Genomic DNA, 24,128 nt, shown 5'->3' on the forward strand with positions numbered 1-24,128 from the left:
TGACAGAACAGCAGATGAAATTCAGAATGAAAGGATCCTGCCTGAGGTCAAAACCAGGCAACTCTGATTTGACATATACACTGATAGGCTCTAATTTGACCACTGCTTAAGGTAGGGTAATTTTCAGTTCTGTGAAAGTACCTGTTCAATGCTTGGTAAGGGTCAAAAAGCAAAGCAAATGCAAGGAATTCTTGGGAAAGGAGAGCAATGCTATGCAGCTGTGTTGGCCCCAGCCCGAATGCACTATGTGATTGTATTTTAACCTTAAAAAGGATATAACAGAACTAGAACAGGTAAAAAGAAAGGCAACAAGAATGATTACAGGCAGAACTGGTTCCCTGCTGGGAACAGTTAAGTAATCTAGTAGATGCCAGTCTTTAAAAAGAGATGATAATGGCCAGTCATTAAAGAGAGATGATAATGGGAAACATGAGACATGTTTACAAAATCAAGTGAAACAGGGTAACGGAGAATGATATTTTTCATGGCTTCCCTTAGTACCACAATTATTAGGGAGCTTAAACCATCAAAAGGAAGTGATGACACATAATAGGACTTCGAAACATTTTGCTATGTGAAGCTGTGGATACTAAAGGATTTACATGTGTCCAAAAAAATAATTAGAGAAATTAATGCTAAAAGAAAAAGCTATTAACAGCTTTGAAACATCCCCCCAGGTTTAGAATGGCCTTAAGCCAAACTTGCAGACAGCTGGGAGAATATTCTGAGGAAATATCACTACACATCTCCCTTGCTCTTAACAACCTTCCCTACAAATCTTTTATTAGCAACCATCAGAGACAGGAGTCTAGGCAGAACCAGGACAGCCATTCTTATTTGCCTATGTTGGGATTCCTAGTAATTTTTTTTTTTTTTTTGCTCTATGTATTTCCTTGTTCTGGATGTTTCAGTTTTCATCTGACAACTTCTACATTTCAGAAAGGCAAGAGGCACCACTACAATGCTAGCTTAATAAAGGATTTCTCCTTTGGTTGCATGTATTATCAAATTCAGTTCAGACAAAATTTACATCCGATTCTGTCATTCACTTCTGCACCAACGCTTACCACATTTGCCACCCATTTCTTTCCAGTGATGCAAAGCCTTACTGAGACACAAGACTGAGAAAGCATGCAAGCAGTAAGATTTTGCTATCAGTATTGCAACCTTAAGAATATTAAAATTTGGAAAAATCATTACAGGATATAAATTTTAAAATACCCACCTTCCTAGTCTTATTGATGATGTAGCTTGTCCAGATCCAGTTGCGTTTTAGGTGCCCGTAAAAGCTGGAATCCAGACCTGCAGCTCCTAACCCATCTCCGGGGATAGTTCCATCATCAACCACCTCTCGGCTGCCTCTGAGAGAAAGAGTAACAAAATCTACAGTAATTATTGTGTAGGGAGTGCAGCTGCTCTTAAGTGATGTCCGTGCAATGTGCAGAACTCTCCCCTTGCCCTCCCAATTTAGGTAAGACTGGGAAAGAAGAGGAGAAAGAGAGATGCTCCTTCCCTTAACCTTGTTCCAGAAGTAGCGTGACAACGATGCTTTTCCATTAAGTTTTAATTGCTGATATTTAATGACTGAGCTTTCAGTTTAAAGATTACACCCACACCAACTTTATTATTGTTAACTAAGTTCCAATGGCCATGTGAAACTCTGTTCTCAGCACTATTCCTGCCACAGAACTAGAGAAAATACCTGCTCAGATGAAAAACTTTATCAGGACAAGTGTGGGGAAAATCTTCCACAGGAACTAAAGGCAATCATAACCCTTCTTCACACTGACCATCAAGCACTGACCGTCTCCAGTTTTCTCAAAAGCACATTAAAGCTTGTTTAAAGACACATACAAGCCAGAAAAACAATGTGCTGCAATTCTCTCCCTGGAAAGAGGATGACACTAACAATGAATAGCATGTGATGGTACCCTTAACGAATGAGCTGTTCAATTACTAGTGTGGTGTTAACAGTACAGAATGAAAAAAAAAAAAAAAAAGATATTTTCTTCATTATAAATACCACATTTTGCAAGAAATCATGTAGACAAACTTACTTCCTCAAAAAAAAAAATCAAACTATAAATGCGCTTTGCGTATGCAGTAGGTACGACAGCTCTGACAACCCAGTAATAACACCAAAGAGTATTTCTGAAATCCTGTTTCGCCTTATGAAACATTTTTTGAAAGCTACCATGAAAAAATCATTTCAGTCAAGCCTTCAATAGACAACTCTTTCATTATAACATTACACCATCAATTAAATCCAAGAACTGTTTCTTGACCTTAAGGATGTTGCAGTCATCTCCAGCCTAACTGCAAGTAAACCCTAGATATCCCATTTAAAAGATTTCTTAGCATACAATGGAGACCATATGCAAAAGCTGACAAGTGGACTGAACAGATTTTTTTTTTCTATCAGCAAGGATCAGTGGAATTAGGTTCCCTCAACTCCATTAATTTTTTTAGGATAACTTGATATATCTACCTGCACCACTGAACTAACTGAAAATACTTTAAACAGATGGTTTAGTAAAACATAATAGAATATTGCCAAAGCTAAACCACAGTGCACAACACAATATAAAAAGCCTAACTGGCATTTTGTCACAGACTGTATCTGTAAGCATACAATCCTCTCAGGTATTCTGCGATGAGGCAGAAGATGAAGTGCTCCAGAGATCACTTCCTGATTTCACCAGTGTACACCAATGCCATATGAAAAATTAATTTGTAAACAATGTGCAGCAAAGTGCAACACAGGAGGACAGAACTCGGAATGTGACACCGGGGAGCTACTGAAGCTACTTGAGATAAATACACGTCTTTTTAATCAGATAGCCTCTGAATTACTAAGAGAAACCCCACACCACCCAACTGAAATGCCAGAGTCTTAACTGCTTTTGCTATTGAGTAACATCCCCAAAAGCCAGAACAGTTCTTTTTGCCCACTCTATTCAAGCGGCAAAGCAAGGATGAAGATGACGTACGTGGTATATTCCAGCATCGCACACTTTCGTTCCAGATTGTGTTTATTCACTGCTGACTCTTGTTCCATTTCTACATCTAGTGCAGTCTCCTCCCCTTGAAGATTACTTCTCTTTGAACGAGGACAGCGGACAACTCCTAGACGTACAAATGGTTTTGATTATCAGCATGAAAAGCAAGACTTCAACCCATTTTCAGTTCACCCTGCTATGGCAAACTACTGTTCCCAACCAGTGCTAACATTTCTACTGCTTCTCAATAAAACACGCTACCTTCTCACAGAGGCTAATGGTGTTCCAATTAATTACCAGTAGAAGGCACTAACTTGTCCAAAACTGTATTCAGGGCAGAAGTAATGGGAGGCTGGAACCCTTTATAAGGAAAAAAATTCAGCAGTTCACTGATATTCTAGGTTTGAAATGCAGCCTTTCAGATACTCAAATGTGGCAACAGTCCTCAAAGAAACGATGCGGCAGGTCGCGACGGCTGAAACACAGTGCGAATGTTTTGCGTGACTGACACCTTCACGTTGGAGATACATTTAGGATATAGCAGAGGAGTCACATGATAGCTTTATAGTAACAGAACTCAGAGGTAGGAAAAAACCTCAATTTCTGGCCTACTATCGCTTTTTGGCTGCCCATGCTACAAAGACAATAGGGCAGGACTAGATCTCAGGCAGGTATCTGATCTAGAGCTGCAATATAAATTGAAATTCAGCACAGAGCAATTTTGCCCTCAAGGCTCAATGTGGAAAATAATTAATTGGAATACTACAAAGCTTCCATAAATATGCAAACTGGTGAAACAACATCATTCCCGTATTTTGGGGGCTAAGGCTAACCATGGTCCTACTAGCCTGCAAAAGCTGCAACAATCACAGACACGCTACCATTTGACAAGTGTGTAAGGAACCTTTCACACATAACTGCTTCAATGCAAAAGTAAGACAAAATTACAAATAGATCCTTTTACCTGGCTGACTAAATTACAGAAATACAGAATAGTGTTGTCTAAGGTATCAGGAGAAATCTCTTGCCTCCAATTTATTTTTTTTTTTTTTATAATGTATATAATGTACCTGTATATCCTATTAAAAAATGTAAAAGGATGAAACAAACAAAAAAAAAACCCTAAAAAAAAAATATGAGGTGCATAAACACCCTTAACTTCCACTTTTCATCTAACTCAAGCTATTGGTCAGAATGTTTAGCAACATTTTTCTAAGGAAAAGGGATCTCTGTTTAAACTGGTAGAGAGCTGTGGCAAAAATACTACAGTAACTATTTTCAGAAAGGCTTTTTCATAGCTGGATTAAAATCTTAAAGGGCTATTACCAAATGTGATACTTCTAGTACGACAGCAATTTTTTCCTTTAACACCGCTCTCAAAATGTCCAACTTCATAGAATTATATGGACAGAAATGCCAGCTTTTTTTGATGCATGAGGTGACCAGACAAGAGAACAAAACATTGGAAGTGCCAAAACAGAGCCTGCCTCAAGTTTTAGGAAAGGAGGAGGAATTGCGGTGTAAGAACGTGCAGTTATACCATACCCAGTGGGGTGTTAAGGCAGACACACTGCAGATCAAACCAGAAGTTTTCCACATCCTGCATGGTGTTCAGAACATAGAGGCGTCTCTCAAATGGGCGGCTACTTTGAGCCAGGTTATAGTGGGGGTCACAGATAGTGGTATCGACAATCACAGCGTTTCTCTTCATATACACAAAGACCTGCCAAATACAGTATATTTCAGGCTGGTAGGTAAAAATCCTTGAAACTGCCTAATTTACAGGAGACACAACTTAATCCCGTTTGGGACTGCTTAGCATTTCCTTGGTCTTTTGCTGTTTTGAGCCAGTACTCTGACAGAAGGCACACCCATCCCCACCCTGCTGCATTGTATTCCCAAACTTCCCTTGCCAGAGATCCAGAAATTTCCGTCCTAGATTTAGAACAGTTTCTTTTCCCCCTTGTGCACAGGATATTCCAAGTTTCCACAGAGAGTGACTATTTCCTACGAGCTCTCATTCAGGATTTGAATAGATGTGTTTTGGGGCCTAATTATCTTATCCTTATGAAGTATACGTTGGGACTGCTTTCTCCTTTGCATGTGCTCCCTGTTGATAAGAAGATGGGTACAAATGTAATCATCTTACTCTGTTCAGTGACTTTATTCTGTGCCAGACATCCAATGTCTAACACCTTGATGGAAAAGAATGTGGCGTGCTCATTTTTCATAAAGTGCTGCCAGTCTGCAACCTCCCAGATCATTAGCGTGTGCAACATTCAGCATTATACATTTGAGTACTGTCTTTGCAGAAAAAGAGGTAAAAATTATCTGCACCACTTGCAATAGGTCACTTGGATCTGGAGGCTTGCATAAACATCCGAAACATCAGTATTTTACTTAATTACAACCCCCAAATCTTGCATTTATTTCACTGGGCAAGGACGTGAAGAATAATGGCTAAATTTTAAAAAATTACCTGATCTTTGTCTTGAAATTTCTCTGTTGGGCCAAACTGTATCAGTCCCATATAACATAATCTTTGAAGGTTTTCTACCACCGAAAAGATGTACCTCCTGCAGCAGTATTAGGATTACATTTAGCATTCATGAAAACAGTAAAAATAGATCAGAAAACATGTCATTTTCATGCAGCAACCTGAAGTTTCAGGAAACCACTGCTTTTTTGAAATACTGAATTTCAGAATTTCTGAAGTTGTATTTTTGTTTGAATTGTCAGCCTATGGAAAACAAATAATTACCCTAAAGCTCCAAATTTCCTTTCCTCAAATCACAAACACAATATTTTAGCCAAATACCAACTCAAATTTTTCTAGCAGAGAACTAAATCAACCAGAAATACCATGTGTAAAAATTAATTAAACAAGGTCAGAACACCAGCAGATCTGCAGACGATTTCATGTTAGGAAGAGATGAATGAGAAAGCATGACTGCTAAACACGGGCTGCCAAGCCTTCACGTGTGCACATAGGAAGAACTGGGCACCAATCCTTGTAGTTAAGGCTGTTTAGAATTACTGCTCCAAGACGCTGCTTTCAGCTGCTTATAGCTTTGGCAGAGCAAAATGTGCAACATTTCCCATGCTGTATACCTACTTATATGGCAAAATTCTGGAAGTTGCAGGGAACTTTTGCAAGACCTACTTTCTGAGAGAGAGTTTGTCAAAAATTAGCTTTGCCCATATTTAACTTCACTAAGATCTAAGTTTTTCTCTGCAGTTAAATGGGAATTGTATTCTGGCAGGAGTTTTCTCAGAGTCTTCTAGGGCTCTGAAAGGTCCTTTGAGCAGGCCAGAAATATTGAAGCAAATTTGGACAAGTTAGAAGTTTTAGTGAATGGGGGGCAAAGAGACAACATGGTTACATGCAGACTGTTTTGCTTAAATCTATCAGATAGAGCCTGCAGATATCAGAAAATACCACAAATCCAGTTTCCTTGGTACTAAGATTTAGCAAGTAATAGGTTAGGAATTGCAAACTGGAGCTGACCAGGAGCCTTGCCAGCTGACACTGTCGAGCACTATTCACTCACCAATGACACGTTTGCAGGTTTGCAAAATGTTGTATAAAGCCTCCAGCCATCCAAATCCATGCCCTTAGCAATGACTTTCTGGGGAAACTAACATGGTGATATTGATTCCACATATTCAAGTCACTTTCCTTCAATGTTGCTTTCCCTTCCTACCTTCAGTCCAATCTCAATTTTTAAACCTCACAGATGGGGAACGGCAAACAGTGGCAGACATGCCACTGAGAGCACAGGTAGGAATTGAATGGTATGTATGAGGCAGGAACTAGGAAATGTGGCATCTTCGGAAAGATTGATGAAGGACAGCAACATTTACTCTATTAAATTCTGAATTTAGCAGCAGTCAGGAGCGTGTTTTATACGGAAGTAACACCCTGCTGATGAGTTATGAAGGACAAAACCTCCCAGCTCTCAAATGCTGCCTGACAGCATGCATGAATATTGTTTATTAGTTTCTTATTACCTTCTATTTGGGAGAGAAAAATACAATTTGGCACGCTATCCTTAGAAGATTGATGATCCCTGTCTGAAGTAACAAAGTTGTCTTTGACACAAACAGGAAATAACTGAGAAAAGAGTCAACCGCTGTTGTTTCCTCCCTAGAGCCATTTACTTCGACTCATCTGCTTACCTTTTGTAGAGGAGCTGCTGTCGGACTGACCTTGGAAGAAATCTGATCAGAGTGTGCTTTTTTAGTGGATCATTTAAAAAATCTTCCAGACCATCCACCTAGAATTATTGTAGAAGTTAATCAAAATGCAAAATATAACTATCCTTTAAAGTATCAACCTTTGCTACCAGAACTGTCTACTGAAATATTTTCTAAGCAAATGTTACTGCTTTTGTAAAATGCTTAAACATTATTCTTGTTAATCAATGAGGCAGAAGATTCAGTGAGATTATAAAAAGCTCTTTGCAAAATACTGGCTTAAAAATTTGCAGTATTACAGGGCTATACATTTTTTTCAGTGTGGCTGTAAAAGCAATTAACTTTTCTGTAAAAGACTATCAAGAACTGAAGTGTCTACTCTCTGATGGCTAGTTTTGTTAAAACAGGCTAAGAGGACATTTGTTGCTCTTTATAGGAACAGTTGGTATCATCAGACTTTAAAGTAAAACAAACGTGAAACAAAAAAGCACTCTACCTTGTAGCTGACTTGTACTATCTGAACAAAGAGCGAGAGAGGCAAGCAGAGAAGAATGTCGCTAACAAGAGCCCATCCAAATCCAAACTCTCGGTGAACTGGCAGAGGAGGGACATAGCGCATCCACGAGACATCATCCACATACACTAGGAACAAGAAACTGGCTTAGATTCAGACAGGACAAACCTAACCGGAATATTAATAGTTTTACTGTGAGTGTTCAAGCAGAACACATCGGCAGTTCATAGTCTGGAAATCTGAAATGACCTGAAAATTATCCAAACCATTGATTTGCCATCTTTTTTGAAGTAGACTTTTACCTTTTTTTTCAGCGTTGAACCATGGCAAAGCCTGTAGGAAAGTCAGGCTGTGCCGCTTCTTACCTGTTTGATTAGACAAGTCTACTTCAGTCTCCTGTGCAGAACCTTCAGGATTCACCACAGTTGCCATAATTTCTAATGTCCCATCTGGTTGCGCTTCAACTACAGCTGCCTCCACATCCAGCTCTTGTTTGCTGCCTTTTTTCTCACCATCTCCTTTTTGCTGTCTTCCCTTTAAAGGGTGGCCATAAATTAAGTACCAGAGGAACATGTGGACCATTCTTAAACGGGGCATTTTGGGAAGAAAACCAAGAGAACGTCCAAGTCCTGGAACTGGGAAGGAAGATTAAGTAACAAACAGAAGTAAGAAGAGGATTAGAACAGGAGAAATAGCGACCTCTGCAACTGAGGTGAAGAAAATTGCAAGGGAAGATGGGCAGTTGAAAGTAAATATTAGTAAAGAAGTAGCAATCAATACAAATACTGCAGTTTGCGATTGTAAGCTAAGAAAACATTGGACAGTGAGATTGCTTTAACACAAACCCAACTTTTCTTCTATCAAAGAAGAAAAAACCCACTTGTATCTTAGGAGAGCCCAACAGCTGAAAGAGATTATTAATAATAATAAATGGGAAGGTGAAAGATGGGAAAGTGAAAGATGACAGGAAAAGCAAAGTTAGCTGTACCTGTAACAGGGTGATAGTTTTTTAGCTGCGTTATGCCCATTTTTTCATCAGTTTTTCTTGCCCGACTATTATTATCAGCTTTACATGAGCCTCCTTGCGTTTCTCCTGAATCAGGAACTGCCTCTTGCCCCCAGTTTTCTTCTTCAGCATGGTCCTGGGATGTTGGTGTCTGGGGAACTTTAATCCTGTATTAAAACCACACAGCACTTCAGTAAAAATTAAGCAGAGTTCAATTCCTCTTCTTTCCTGATGTCAGGAGATACTCAGCACCTTGCTTCATCTTTGTGCTCCCATTTCTCTACTGCTAAAGAAGAGAATTTTCTTTTCTTTTGCTTACTTCGTGTTTATTTCCCCTGCATATTTTTTGCACATGCTAGATAAGCCAAGTTCCCCACAAGCCATCCACACCATCATTGCAACTTGCCTGCTTGCCGTGCTTGAGTTGGAGATTCGGAAGCGCACTTGCTCAATGGCGCTTTTTACAAGGGGATCATTGGGACTCACTGAAGGATGCACAACAAATTCTACCTGTTCAGAGCAGCAGAAAACAAACAAAAGGTATTTATGGAGATATCGGCTTTTAATTATCTGCATAAATTATCAGAGATCAAGAGACAATTAACTGTAGCCACAATGGGTGAATCCTATGAAGGTTTAATAATTCACAGAATACGAACACTTTTAGATCAAAAATCTCACTGCTAGTTTGTATTAAGAGGCCAAACCATATGGTTTCTGTATGAATAAACAGTTAATTTAATTTCGACAAACCTCAGGGGTTTTGGGTTTTAAAATCTGAAATACTTGGGGAACAAACACTTTAGCTTGCAAATAGTAGGTTGAAAGGGATAAATGAAAAGCCGTACCTCATAAGATCGAACTACTACATACCTTTGCTGAAAGTACACACACAATTCAGATTAGTAAGATTTCATATGTGCTCTACAGTAATTGGGAAGCAGGGAATTTTCCATAGATTCTCTCCCTGCTTGTGAACGTTTCACACTCAAGTTACGATGACAAGTCCCAGCTTTAGCACTACAGACATTTTACTTCCATAAACCTCAATGACAGGGGATTTTTGTTTTTAAAAAAATAGATCACATTCTTTAAATTTCAACTCGGAAGCTAACTTAGAATTTCACATATACTCTCGGCTTTCAAAAGGGGATTAAGTAGAATTGTGTTGCAGCCTGACAGTGCAGGGAGAGAACCAGGAATTGTGTAACTGATAAGCAGCAGAACCTCTCAGAAGAGAGATTCAGAGACTTTGATCTCTGGGCTGTTCCTTGGTCTCACAATTATCTGTGGCACAGTAATTGAAAGCACTAATCTGGTTTTCACAGTAGCTTAGTTTGGGACACGTAGCTTCTGGGCAGCTTGACTGCGTGTTCTGCTATAAAATGGAAAGTCATCCATATACTTCAGTAAAAAGGCCCAAAACATTGTCACAGATCAGGAGGTTGTGAGAAAAGCTGTTTCTGCTGCCAGGGTTCGTGCAGTCACCTTTTTACTAATGCCATCTTGAATGACTGTAGTACGGTAGAGTCTGAGGAGTCCTTCTCGCGCAAGCTTCTGTACCAGTCGGACGATAGACTTTTTGCAGCATTTAGTGGAGACACCTTCTTGCTTCTCTTGATCCATGACCATTTTCTGAAGCCTAAAAGATGCAAAAAATATCTTGCATTTTACGCCCAGCATGCTCCAAACTGCCTAAGCAGTTTGTTAGAGGATGTGAAGTGAACGGGTATTCCCCTACTCCTAGCAATTCCTGCTCACTTTTCCATTTTGCTGTAGATAACTGGTAACTTAGCTTTAAATTTCAGCTTTATTTGCTTTGCAGTCACACTTACCCTTTTTAGGAGGACTGCTGTTCTGATGGCAGCAAACTGTCAACGCCAGATTTCTCTGCATATGGCTATAGTGCAATTGTGAACGCAGCCTTCCTAAGGTCAGGAAAACCTACAGCTTTTTTAAGTGGTGATTACACATTTGCAGTTTGTATGTCCACTTGTGAGCTCAGTTCAGCTTGGGGCAGAAAGAGTTTACAGAGTGGTGTTCAGAGCTGTGAATCTGAATGTATAAAGTGAATGTATACATGGACTTTAGCTTTTGAAAAAGAATATCCTGGTAACTAACGTAGTTGGAGTGACGAGACCAGCAAATTTCCTTGGCAGAGACTGGGGAGGGGCAGAACTTTCACCAGTGCTGGAGGAACCAGTAAGCTACTGAAGGGGACAGCTGAGACTTGAAATATCTTCTGAGCCTGCACTTGGATGTGACTAGATCGATCAGTGATGAAGCTGGTGCTGGAAGACAGGGCTCTAGTTTCACAACGCTCTGCGATTGAACTAGGTGACAGAAGGTTTCAAAATTCTCAAACCAGAGGAGAATAAGGCCATGATTTCTTACTAAATTCCCGTATCAAGCAGCCCTGCATGTATTTTCATGCCAGGATCTTATGTGCTAACACAGAAGACTGATTGTGCCATAACAGAGCCCTGCTAATTTGGAAGCTAGGACTCCAGGAGAGGACCAGAATTTCCATTTCTCTATGAAGGTGAATCTTACAAGGCTGAAAGATGTTGTAACATTCAGGGAAGTATCTTTGGTACAGGCAAGGCAAGTCATGAGGTGACATAAAACCATCCCACATAAAGTTGCAAAGAAAGTAAGCTTTCAGCACCCCGCTAGAATGCTAGCGAGCAGTGATGACCAACATGAAGATAAGAGTCTCCACAACGAATGGCAGAATAGCAGGGGAACTGTTTTTGAAACCATACAGAAATAAAACTTAGGCAGATGAAAGAATCCTCAAGCAAGGAAGTGCTATATTTTACTGGCACACTGTGAAAGGAAGAAAAAGAGGTCTCTAATCTCTGTTTATGGGACATCACCGCATAAAAATTCACTTGTATAATTATCTGTACAGAACTATTATTGCTTCCGAACGGCTGATTCATTTTTAAGATCCAGTATAACTGCAACCCCTCCCCTGTCCATGTGCTGACATTATAGCATACAGTGCCATCAGGGACAAGGAAAGCCACCAGTGGAATAAGCTAAAGAGGCACTTGCTCTACCAAAATGCATCAGGCCCGCCCCCCACCCCATTTTCAGACAGACTCACGTAAACAAGCTTTCAATTAGCCGGAGGTTTCGAACAGCTTCCACAATGAGATTTCGGCGCTTCAGCAGCCTGTACGTTTCGTGAGATCTCTCCACTGCTGTAGCTTTGGAACGCTTCTCCTTCTTTTGGCCACAGGTCTTCTAGTGCACAGTATGGACAAAATAAAAACCTTACATGAACTATTCAATGACTTCAGCCTAACGCTGGTTCCTCACACAGTAGCAGCTGAGGAATTCAGAGTTTTGTTGTATTTATTTGTAATGAGCTACTCAGAAGAGGATTATCTTTTATATCCTCTTCACAGGGAGGGAACCAAGGCAGAAACCATGATTTCCATGCAGGTAGATGCAGAGATTTATGATGTTCTCTGCCCATCCCATGTTCTGAGCCATTTGGACTTGAGAGTTTTGGCCTAGAAAGCTGGTAACTGCCTTAACATCATGCTGAGTCCAAGCCAACTTATCCTGTCTCTCAGAAAGGATTCGTGTCCCATGCTCAGTCCTGCAGCAGTGAGGCTACACAGCTTTCATGTCAAAACCCATTTGTTCCTCCTGGTTTAGAGCAGACAGGCCAAATGATACTCAGCACTTGTTTGCACAGACAGACATTAAGTAATGACACGCATTAAGTCAATACAAAGAAATTGGAGAGCACCAGGGAACTAACCCAGAACTGTATTTTGGACATCTACCTCCCTATCTCCTAGAATAATTTTCAATGCAGCCAAAATATCAATGTACTTTGAAATTAAATTTAAAAACTCAAAACAATCTCATAATGGATACAAAAACAATAGCTTGAAGCTTTGCTGTAAAAATACGTAACTTAGCTCAGACAGCCATACCAACAAGAAAATACTAAGACATGTGATCTTACCTTAGGGTCTTCGAGTCTGACCTCCTCAACCACAGCCACATCCCCATCTTCATCAGTGGCATGAGCACAGGTGGAAAGATTGGGCTCCTGCTTTAGAGTTTCCAAAGCAGAACTCTCCCCCAAAACGCTGTCTGGGAGCTCTTCGGGCTCTTCAAGAATTTGAGGGGAAGGCAGCTTCTTCCCCTGAGACTTCACAGGTGTTGGCTTTGAGCCTGGTTTAACAGCAAGCAGCCTTGTAATTGTTCTGCTCTCACAGTCTCCTGTAAATGTTCAGCTTCTCTCTCCATAAAAGGCCCTTCCCCATCTACCCAGGTAACTGTTCTTAAAAGCATTCTGCTACATTTTCACATATTCTTCTACCCTGCTGGAAGCAGTGGTTTGATCATGAATGACTGCATTCAGCCTCCAAAAGTGAAGTTTAAAAAAAGCAAACTCCCTGTTGTCAAATAATTCTATCCATGGAGAAGCCATTTCATATGCAGACTTAGAAGACCGTGAAGGGCCAGATTAGTTTATCTAGAAACTGCTGTCTGAAGAAAGGAGAGTTTCTGTCACACAGGTTCTCAAGTTCTGCCAGAAACCTGACTTTCTGACTCAAAGTGGAATGAGAACAAGGATTTAGTATTACTCCAAAGATAACCTACCTAAGAAATGGAGATCTGTTCTCCTCTCCTCCCTTGTAGTTTAGCAGACAAGTTGTGTGAACACTCAAATAGTGAAAATAAAAAAAATAAACCACCATATCCTCTTTTAAATATGTCCCCAAAAGGCTGGTAGCTTTCACATTAAGATGTCCCAAATAACTAAAGAAAAAGATGAAGCAATTAGCTTCAGGAGACAAGACATTTTGGTTACGATATGCTTAGGTGAGTAAGGCTGTGGGTCAAGTCCTCCCAAGCCTATGATTGTGTGAAAGTAGTTAGTTACCATCTTATGTGGTTTCAGACAAGAAGTCAGCATTACTCTATTTAAACTCATCCCCCTTGAAGGTTTGGATCAGTACATGAACAAATACATTTTGCACAGACTCTAAGGCTCAATACCAGACATTTCCAACTGAAAATAACCACCACTAAAAGGGGAAGAATTTTTATATGTTACAATTAAAAAAAAAGTTAACTGGCTGGCCTCTCAGCTCCTGTGCTATTTCCCACACCTAGGGTGACATTTACACACCCAATGGAATGAAATGGTGCGTTTTAATGAGGCACAGCCCTCCTTTTTCTTTTAGTGAGGAAGAAATAAAGTATTTCAAGAAACACAAAGTGTGTTCAAATCCCTTATGAAGTCTTCAAAGACTTTAAAAGCTAAAGTTCTACCATGATGGTGCTCTCTGATGGGCACAGCCTGAGCTGTAAGATATTCTGAAAAACAGAGTCCATGACAGATGCCTTGTCAGTTCATCACGGAACATCCAAGGCAGGTACAAAATTTACCCAAGGATGCTGTTTCTCTCAGCAGCTTGAGCCAACCTGACTGCTGGCTGCTGTGGTCTCCCCATTACGCTCAGTTTTAGCCACAGTCTTGCCCCTTTCCTTGCGACATTTTGGGAATTCATCTGACCCTCTGCAGACTCATTTCAGCTCTTCAAGCCACCAGAAAAATAACTGAATATCCAAGAAGCAAGGCGTGTGAGCCCATTTCCTTTGAAATGGGGAAAGGGGGAAAAATGACACAGGGGTAAGGAGATGCAGACTATCCCAGTGATTGGTGATAGTCAGAAATGTTCTTTGGCGCACGCAAACACCAGAGCACACTTCAGCCCTAAGAATCTCCAGAGACTACCACGCCTACCATATTCCAAAACATAATGCTTTTGGTAGAAAGAGAATATCAAAAAAGCATGGAAATAAGCAAATAAGCGTAAAAATAAATATATGATCAAAATCCTTAAGGGAAGCTAAGGACATAAGATTTTTTTCTTTAATAAAGGACCCATAAGAAAAATGCAAGGTTCTTTCCAAATTTCAGAATCATGACCTACCTTTAGCCGGCGTTGACTGATGGATGTCCTCTTGGAAACTTAATTTCAGGAGAGAACCAGAGTTGGCCTTCTGACCTTTTCCTCTCTTCTTGACATCTTTCCCTTCTTCATTGTCAGACTCTGAGACCAAAGCATCATCTTCTCCAGGAGACACATCTTCCACAGGTGGGGAATCTTCTGGCACAAGAGCCAAAGTAACCGTAGCTAACTGCTCACTCCTAGCCTTCTCTCTCTCAAACTGACGGTTTAAATCACTCTCCTCTGCAAAAATGTATGAAATATACTTTGTTGTCCTTTGCCGACCTTCATCCTCCATAAAACCCTACGGAAAGAGTTGGAACATTATTTTGCCACCTTCCTTCTCCACTCTTGCAGTCTGTTCTCCAGCATCAACCATGGGAAAGTTTCCTAACTGTTCTCTCCTCACATCAAAAGACATCATGTTAGTATCCGTTTCCTTCTAAATAACAAAAATGTTGACTAACCTTAACATACAGAAATCGAAAGAAATACCATGCCTGAAAAATAAATCAATCTGCATTAACTGCATACTAGAATGAAATGCCTACAGTATGCGGGATGTAGAAAAGTCTAAGAACAAAATGTATGTATTGAGACTAGAAATAATGTTTTTTTCAGGAAAATAACTGCCATGTAGAAATTACCAGAGTGAATCAGACTTCAGTAGAACTGCTGATTGGCTACTACAACAGGTGCTTTCAAGTATCTAGAAACTCAAACGCTTAGCCTATCAATAAGGGAAGATTTCATCTTCACAGTTGACTTAGGGAAAAGTATGTTTAGATATTCCAATGGTTTATATAGTTAGTTTGGTTTTAATTCTACAGAACTTTTTACCAAATGACAAGATCTTGGTAAAAAAAAATTCTCTGCTGAGAGAAGATGGCAACTACCCCACCTTTGTGGAAAGGGGCAGGTGGGTGCACGCAAGGAATGACAGCTGACTTTGTTCAGCTTGTGGAAGTGAAAAACAATATTTCAATAACTGGAAATAAGCAGTTTAATCACCAAGACCTCTATTAAAGTAATTTTTTTTCCCAGAATGTACTGGTATTTTCAAAAGTAGACTAATGATTTTACATGTACAGAGGGTCTTGACAAAATCCTACAGTACAGGATCTTGCAAAATAGAAGTTGTCTTACAGTAAAAAATGAAGCAAAGTGCCTATTTTGAGTTGAGAGACATTTACACTCATCTCCATAAGTTACCAGCCCCCAGGTCACCTGGGTTACCACTGATTACAGTGAACAATTTAGGTAAGTGAGTGAGGCCACGTGAAGCAGGGTTGAGGCTCGTTTCTCTGCCTCCTGCCTTTCTGGAGGGCAGACCTGCTTCATGGTGCGGGGAACAGCGTTTCTCCAGAATGCTGTGAAGCGGTGTGGTCAGCAGAATCCCACCTGCTGGTGCGGATCACCAGAACGTGCACTCGACACAGACAGCAAATGTGGGGCCATGTGCATTTTCCCCCACGATCTTTATTACTTAAGCACCCAATCACAAAAAATGTAAAATACTTGTACATCTGGTCCAGCAAACTATTAAGTGTCAAAGGCAGCTCACCAGGAGACAATAAAGAAAAACATATGCTAGAAGAGCAGATATGTTACATTCCAAAAACTAGTCCTAGTCCTCAGATTACAGTAGATTAAAATTTTAACACTTTTTGAACACTTCTTTTGTATACCTTTTCCTCAACTGAAGACATACTCTCTTCAATCTTACCAGGACTCTTTCACTGTCAATTCTCAAATCCCCACCATTTCTATGGCCTGAGGTTAACAGTGTTATGACATACTACCACAGCAACCACAACTGTATGTCCATTTTGAGTAAGTATCCAAATTATTTTATTGTAACCTTACCTTGACAACTTTGTACCTCTCCAGAAGACGACAGAGCATCCTTGCCTCTAGCTTCCCCACATTCATAGCCAAGCGAATTTCTGCCTGAGAAATACCTTTGGTTCCCCTACTTTCAACTGTTTCAGACAGGAAAACCAGAAAATATCTCAGATAAATAATCTGACCAAATTATATATGCATACATTTGTATATACACTCCTATTTGCTCTGATCACCTGTAAATGCCAGAATATAAAATTTAACATTCACCACTAACAGCTAAAGACATTTTCACAGACATACACAATACACAGTCAAATCCTGTCATAAACCACAGTTCTACATGAAGCAGTGCCCCAGCAGAATGAGGTTTGAGGGTGATAGTCTCAGATTAAGAGCAGGGGTGAATTTTACCCAACAGCTTTCCACAGTCAGATACTCATTTCTCCATTATGAAAGGAAAAGAGGTAGGAGAAGAAGGAGGAACAGTATTTCCTCCATCATCTTTTCTCATCCCACCGCAATGGCCTGTTTCTACCATGCTGTCTTATTTTGGTGGTATTCAAGTCAATAAGCTTCCGGGGGCAGGGTAACAGCTGGCAGCACCTATAGCTCCAGTCTAATCTGAACATAAAGCGCATCTTTTCCATGAAAAATTGACACTTTCTGATCCATAAAAAGCAATCAAAACTTAAAAAACCCTACCACAATATATACCTTTATTTTATACATACAAGGAGTAAGAAGGCAATGGGAAAAATCTTTAGTATGCCTTACTACATCACCTACTTAGCTCATAAGCCTGGGTGAGCATATCCCTTTCACAGACAATATCCACAGGCTGAACAGCTTTTGTGATGATCTCTTCTTCGTCATCATCATGATAATCTTCCATTTTCTTCCGAAATTCCTTCAGTAATTTAAGGCAACGGACCATGACATCAGTCCCTGTGAACATGAATGTTAGTAACAACTCTTAACAAAATGCAGGGCGTGTGCGCGTGTTTAAACAATTTTATTCCTATCGGCAGCGCGAGGAAGTAGTAGGGCAATGGGGAACACAACAGACCAAGGACAACTGCTTGCTTCTAGGAACAGTTTGCAACAGCTTTTCCCTATCATGGAATCATTTGGTTGGCTGAGTATGCATGAGTCTGTCAGAATACTGACTAGCTGAATTTTTGAGGCGCTCCCAACCTTTACGACTGGGTCAACATGAGGACCGCCCAACCCAGTGATTTATGAGTGGAGTGGAAAGCATTGCAGTAACAGGAGAAATTTCAACAGTACAAATAAATCAATGACAGAAGTAGTGCTGAAGGTATGACACCTTCAGAACACGTATCTGACTGCGAGATCACTCACTGGGTATAAACTCCCTTCTTTCCTTCTACAGACTCAAAGCATTTTTTACTTTCTATAATTGCAAATCGCATAATGAAAGAGAACCACACATCTGAAGATACAATAAGGTTGCAAAACTGTTCCTTAACGCAGGATTGCCTTTCCTCAGTAAGTGATCACAGCAGATACCAGTTGGCAGGCCCTATCAGGTGCTGCTGCCAGTTCCCAAAACTTTAAAATCCCAGGACCTTAAAAACCTGTCAGTTAATCATATGTCCTAATACTTTCTTCTATATTTGTATGCATGCATGTTGGCTGTGCTGTAGTAACTCTCCACCTACTTTATCCTTCAGGGATCTCACGGAACAGTGGGGATAGAGCTGAACAATTTAAGAGACCAGTGGTAAGCCAGAACTAGGTTACTATATGTTGCCAGCTTATAAAGTTGCAGTGATTCAGCAGCTACTGCAGAAGTAGCCAGTTCATCCTGCAGCAGTGAGTGGGAACATTGACAGCCATCTCTACTTCTCTAGTACAGCCCTGCTGTGAAAAACGCCAGGTGAAAGCTTTAGCTGAAATCATTAAGGTTTCAGTTAATGAATTTTACCTTATGTGTATATATATGATCAGTTACTGAAGCCTAGACAGCGTGAAGTTAATCCACAGTAACTGAATCATGTGACTGAGCTCCAGGACAGATGATTCCATTCTTTTTCCTCAGTCTGAATCCTTTCCCTGCCAGTACCCTAAGATACTGATTAAGATAGTAATTAAGTATTGACAATTTGATAGGGCTGCAGACACTGTTATCACATCCTCTGTGTTTCTACAGCCCATTAATTTTCACTTGAAGCAGTATTTGAAGAAAAAAAACAAAACAAAAAAACACCAAAACAAACCACAAAACCCAACCAATTATTTTTCCTTTAGCTCCTGCTGCCCAATAATGTGCTTCCCATAGCAGATGCTCTGGTTTCATCCTCAGTGTGTCCCACATATTTCTATTTCCTGTGTATCTCCAGAGATAAAACTATCTTGATCTCTGATGGAAATCAGCTATTATTAATGCATCCTAGTTTAATACCTAGTGTTTCCAAAGGTATTTATGTGGATTTTCAGCTTTTACGTCTGTAAGATGGAATTATCATTCAAGTGAAAGATTCACCAGGTGGCATTTTTCATGTCAAACTTCAGTAAATGCAGCTGCCATTGTGCCAATCTGTGACAAAACACGAAATGTCTGCTGCCTTGCGGATTGCCACCAGATTTATAAATGGACTTGTATGTTCCTGTCTTCCAAAGAAACACTTTAATTGGAAGTCAGATGCTTTTACTACTGATTAGAAACTCTGTCTTTTAGGAATATTATCAAGTCTTTTGGGTTTCATTTGTAAATATCTTCAGCTCATTAGAACATCTCTGAAACGTAATTCAGTGTGAGGCAGTGTAAAGAAATATAACCTGGTGTGATACTACTCAAAGACGGTGTAAGAGAGAATCTAGGGTTTTGTCAATGACCTTTAGTCACACCATTTAGCATTGTAGCCCTGTCACACAAGCCACTGTACGTTGAGACACTTGCTCAAACCAGAACTACATTAACTACGTACAATACATAGTTTGTAAGAGTTTGATGATAATTTTTCCTGTATATTTTAGCGCATATTGATCTATTCTAGAATATTTTTGAGGATCTCCACTGCCTTCTTGAAACTCTAAGCATAAATGAATTCTCCTGTGTAGAACTCCCTCTGACATTCCTATGGGAAGGAGGTGGACCTGTGTATTTAATCACAAATTAACTCATTCAATTATTCCCTTAGTTATTCAGCAGAATGTGGGAGATTTCTCTCTGAACTGTGCTAGATGCTGTACCTACTCTTCACTTCCTCACACTGCCTCTCTTTGTCCATAACACAGAGAGATTTCCTTCCCCTAGACTTAAAAGATTTGAAGGAATTTGTTGTCTTATTAAGAGCCTTAATCCAACTTCATGTAACTGGCATTCACTTTTGTCTTCCTCAAATTCTCATGTTTTTATTGGGTCTTTCACTTCTTCCTTTATGATCACTCCTATTCACAAAGACTACATAATTTGCAATGTTTAGTTCATATCGGTTTTTCTTCCCCACAAACAGATCACTACATCTCTGAAAAACACACTGTTCATCTTTTGGAACTATTTTCTTTTTAACCCTGGCAAATCTGCCTCAGGATTTTCTGTGATTAAAAACTTGGTTTAGATTTCCTTAAGCACTGCATGGATTCCATTGGTGATACTACCCTTCCTCACACTTTCTATTACTACTTCTTGTAGTTTTTTCCCCACGCAAGTTTCACCTGCATCTTTTTCTGAGAGTACCTGCTTTTTTTTGTTCCCTTTCTTCACACAGTTTTGCTCTTTGCCTTTCCACTACATATTTGGAAGTTATCAGCAGTTCTTACAAACCTATTAACTTTGTATTAAACTATCCCTCAGTAGACCGGCTTTTTTGCGTACTAGTTGGCTATCTTGCTTACTTAAAGAATTGCAAGGTAGCACTGTAGAAGCTTACTTTCATAATTTGATATGAAACTTCCCAGAGAAATGTTGCATCCTGATGACATTCAGCAGAAGTCATAATTTCAGCAAAAGCCATAACTAAGATAGTCTGCTTCTTTAGCTTCTTATTTCATAATGGTTTTTTTTTTGTTGTTTTATATAACTTTTTATATACTTCTGTCAAGTTTATTTACTTGTCCTTCAACTTCAACCCGCAAGGTCAGCAGACTGCTCTGTGTCCCTACTCTCTGTATTGGCTTGAGCAGTCTTACTAGGAGTCACAATCCACTGAAAGAGCTTACACTGATATACAACAAACTTGCCTGCATCCATTTCTTAAAGACCTAGAACAAACGCTTAATTCAAGTGGGCTGCAGTGTTCTAGCTCTATCAACACATTTCTCCCCATAACTGCATGGACAGATTTTTCACTTGAGTGTTTTTTAATTTAAGATTTGAAGCTTATAGGTAGAATGGCATCAATGTAATTACAAAAAAAGAAAGCAAAGATATGGTTCTAGTTACCTTTCTTTGTCTTGTAGGGTCCTCCATTGGGGTGTACATCTTGTAATGGGACGGATATTACCTTGGCTAGGCCAGCATTCATCATATATTGATAGAGACGTTTGAAAGTTCTCTCACAAAGACCCTAATGCAAAGTGAAATGGCAAAAGTCATTGTAGCTAATCATCCAGATTCTACGTGAGGGAGAATTTGAGAGAGAGTAATGAATCTCACCAATTCATCCCTCAAATTTCCTAATGTTTCCATCTGGTTTGAACGAGCACTTAGCATACTTGAGAGCTTCTCCATCAGAATATCATATTTGCTCCTCCTAACCAAGAAAAGAAAATTATTTTACATGTAAGCATGCATATACATTTATAAACACGAGTTATACTTTCACAAGATGTCAGTCACTACAGAAAGCATGCTGAAGTGTTCTCAGATTGTTTTAGGAATTACAGTTTTCTCTTCCTTCTGTGAATAGCATGTGAGAGAATTTGCCACTAAGAAGAGACCTCAACTGAGGGAACAGTGACTAAGCCCAGGCTAACTTCACTGGCAATCCACAGAAGGACCAAGTTCTAATCACAAATAAGATAGCAAACCAAGAAAAATTTGTTAGAAAGGTGTTTGAAGTGAGGACACTCAGAATTAACAGAATGATTTGTGCTACAGTAAGAAGAGTTAGGCTTATGTAGGCAGCTGACAGGCACTAGAATACGCTATTGTTTACAGCTCCAAGACAAGTAAGCTTTAACTGTCCAGCAGCTGAAAGAGGAGTTTTTAAAGAAATTGAGAAGGGTCAGTTCCAGGGAAATTTGATGGTTCTGTGACAGCAGAGCAAACTTTCATCATAGTAAAGGGTCACAGCCTACCCAGGAGATCTTGAAAACATCTGACTGGCCCATACCTATCAACATGAAAGCGAGTCAGAAGTAGAAGAATTGAGTGCTGCTGTGCTCCACTCGGTAGTCTTATGACATGGGACTGCATCGTTATGAGACCGTTTCTGTCCAGTACTCTCCGGTGATAATGAATTTTTCCAGCATCCACTCTAAAAAAAAAAAGATGGCAAGATATCTATAGCCGTAGGAACTTCTGCAAATGAATTCTAATTATCCAGTATCCCCAAACACTTAACCTAAATTACCTATGGTCTTAGCGACATTCATTATGTTAATTTTCAAAGTGACAATCTCAAAATTAGGAAGCACCAAAATTAAGATAACTTGTGAAATTGATTTTCATAGCCCTCATCAGCTTAATTACCTAAAAGAGCTTCCTAAGTGGCAAAAACCAATGCCGGTGTGGACTGCAAGCTGCATACGCTTCGTCTCCTAAAAGCAGTGAATCCTTAACAGCAAAGCTCATATTCTCCAGCACTGCAATGCAAACCCAGACGTTCCCTAAGGGGCTGTGTAATGCTCCTCCAGCAACCAAATACACGGCCTAGTTTGGGAGCTGGTAACTCAGGCTCCCGTTCAGGTCACACAGAGGAAGATGTCACACAGGGCAAATTCTGGGGACAAAGGGTGGGCATCCAAGAATCTCTTCAGATCTTGGGCAGGATAAGATGCTTACTCAGCAGTTTAGAAAAGGAAATTAAAATCATTGCTCAGATTTGAAGATTAGAAACTTGTGTATTGACCCAACAGCCAATCTCTGGTTCCATGAGAAAATATCAGGAAATATAATGAGCTCAAGGAAGAGACCAGTATAATTCTAGAAATACAGGCTCCAAGAACCAAGTGCTCCTGGTAGTAAGGACGAGACACTACCAATACAGATACGAGTTTAAATCAATACACAGGAATTCTTAAGGGAACAGATCTTTATAAATAACGAGTGGAAACTTGTAAGCTTTGATTTAATTCACATAGCAAGACAAAAACTTACTTGAAAGCCCCACTGTGGAGATCCCTCTGAAGCTCTCCTTGCCACCTAGCACGGCCTAAACGCTCCAAGATACAGTAGGAGAAGTCAGGGAGTTTTAAGTCGGGGTCCCCCTCCCAGCCTATCAAAGCTCTGTAACGCTGGTCTTGGGAAGCAACAATGACTAGTTTCTCGCCCCATCTAAGAAACAGAATGGAAAGTAATAAATTATTATTAGTTCCATAAAAACAGAGAGCAATCACTTTCCCCCCCCCCAAACACCATTCTTGATATAATCTGCACAAACTGAGTGAGGACTAAATTTTAAAACTTAAGTTAAAAATCTTTTCATGCCAGATATAAGGATTTCACTCACTTTTCAACTGCTTCTGTGTAAGTATAACAGGGTTGCAAATCCTTCCTCCTTATTTGATCAGTGATATCTACTCTCTCCTTAAAATACTGGCAGGAACCTTGTATGCCATCTTTATTATCCAAAATCATGTGGACAGGATAAATATCATCTGAAGGAACAGGATCTCTTTTGGTTTCCAGTATTCCTGTTTCAAGGTCTATTTCTTCATATCTGAAATAAAAGCAAAAAGCCAACATTTAATCAAGCAAGGGGAATTTGGAACTGAAATACAAAACTGCCACAAACAATGCTGAAATATGAGTGATACGAAATATGCTGGGACAATGAAACTCTTCTGAAACCTCAAAACTGGAAAAACACTCCTGGAGTATGACCAAACCTTATCAGCATGCGGAGTGTATGAGGCAGGAGGAGGGGAAAACATTTTTTGATCTTCAGAAATTCAAGAATATTGAAGAAGTGGGAATAAAAGAAACATGTAAAACCATTAGTTTACAGGAAAGGAAATCAAGAATTACCCCTGCCCTGATGAACTGGGACATAATACCATCCTTCGAGGTATTTAAAAGAAGGAGAGATGAGGTGCTTAGGGCCAGGGTTTAGTGGTGGGATGGCAGGGTTAGGTTAAAGGTTGGACTCGATGATCTTAAAGGGCTTTTCCAACCAAAGTGATTCTATGATTCTATGACAACAAACACTGCTTGTACCGAAGTGGTGAATGGCCACTGGAACAGAATTCTAGCCAGGGCTCCTATAGAGGTCTCCTAAATAACGGGCCTCAGAACCACACTCCGCCTTGCCTGCCCTCAGGCAGCTGCCGAGGCGCCCCTTTCAGCCGAACCTGAACGGCTCCAGAGCGGGGACAGGGCCGCCAGCGGGGCGGCTGGAGAGCCAGGCCCGGGTCACCCCAGCAGCGGAGCGAGCCCTGCCCGAGCG

The 24,128-nt window shown here is 40.1% G+C and overlaps 1 protein-coding gene across 1 annotated transcript in view; it reads right to left on the reverse strand.

Moving 5' to 3' along the window:
• Nucleotides 1–23,582, reverse strand: part of GTF3C1 (general transcription factor IIIC subunit 1) — a 41,594-nt gene extending 18,012 nt beyond the window's left edge. The window contains exons 1-21 of the mRNA XM_035889129.1: nt 23,572–23,582; nt 23,193–23,402; nt 22,841–23,017; nt 21,855–21,998; nt 21,176–21,272; nt 20,963–21,086; nt 17,341–17,499; nt 16,573–16,688; nt 14,689–15,010; nt 12,705–12,916; nt 11,829–11,968; nt 10,205–10,358; nt 9,123–9,226; nt 8,699–8,883; nt 8,076–8,345; nt 7,693–7,838; nt 7,179–7,276; nt 5,479–5,575; nt 4,545–4,722; nt 2,991–3,126; nt 1,226–1,361 (exon numbers count right to left, since the gene is read on the reverse strand). Coding sequence (XP_035745022.1) covers nt 1,226–1,361; nt 2,991–3,126; nt 4,545–4,722; nt 5,479–5,575; nt 7,179–7,276; nt 7,693–7,838; nt 8,076–8,345; nt 8,699–8,883; nt 9,123–9,226; nt 10,205–10,358; nt 11,829–11,968; nt 12,705–12,916; nt 14,689–15,010; nt 16,573–16,688; nt 17,341–17,499; nt 20,963–21,086; nt 21,176–21,272; nt 21,855–21,998; nt 22,841–23,017; nt 23,193–23,402; nt 23,572–23,582 — 3,216 coding nt within the window. The remainder of the gene's footprint in view (nt 1–1,225; nt 1,362–2,990; nt 3,127–4,544; nt 4,723–5,478; nt 5,576–7,178; nt 7,277–7,692; nt 7,839–8,075; nt 8,346–8,698; nt 8,884–9,122; nt 9,227–10,204; nt 10,359–11,828; nt 11,969–12,704; nt 12,917–14,688; nt 15,011–16,572; nt 16,689–17,340; nt 17,500–20,962; nt 21,087–21,175; nt 21,273–21,854; nt 21,999–22,840; nt 23,018–23,192; nt 23,403–23,571) is intronic.
• Nucleotides 23,583–24,128: the final 546 nt, after the last annotated feature.

This window comes from Egretta garzetta, unplaced genomic scaffold (assembly GCF_000687185.1).
Source record: "Egretta garzetta isolate BGI_Z169 unplaced genomic scaffold, ASM68718v1 scaffold42, whole genome shotgun sequence".
Taxonomy (NCBI): domain Eukaryota; kingdom Metazoa; phylum Chordata; class Aves; order Pelecaniformes; family Ardeidae; genus Egretta; species Egretta garzetta.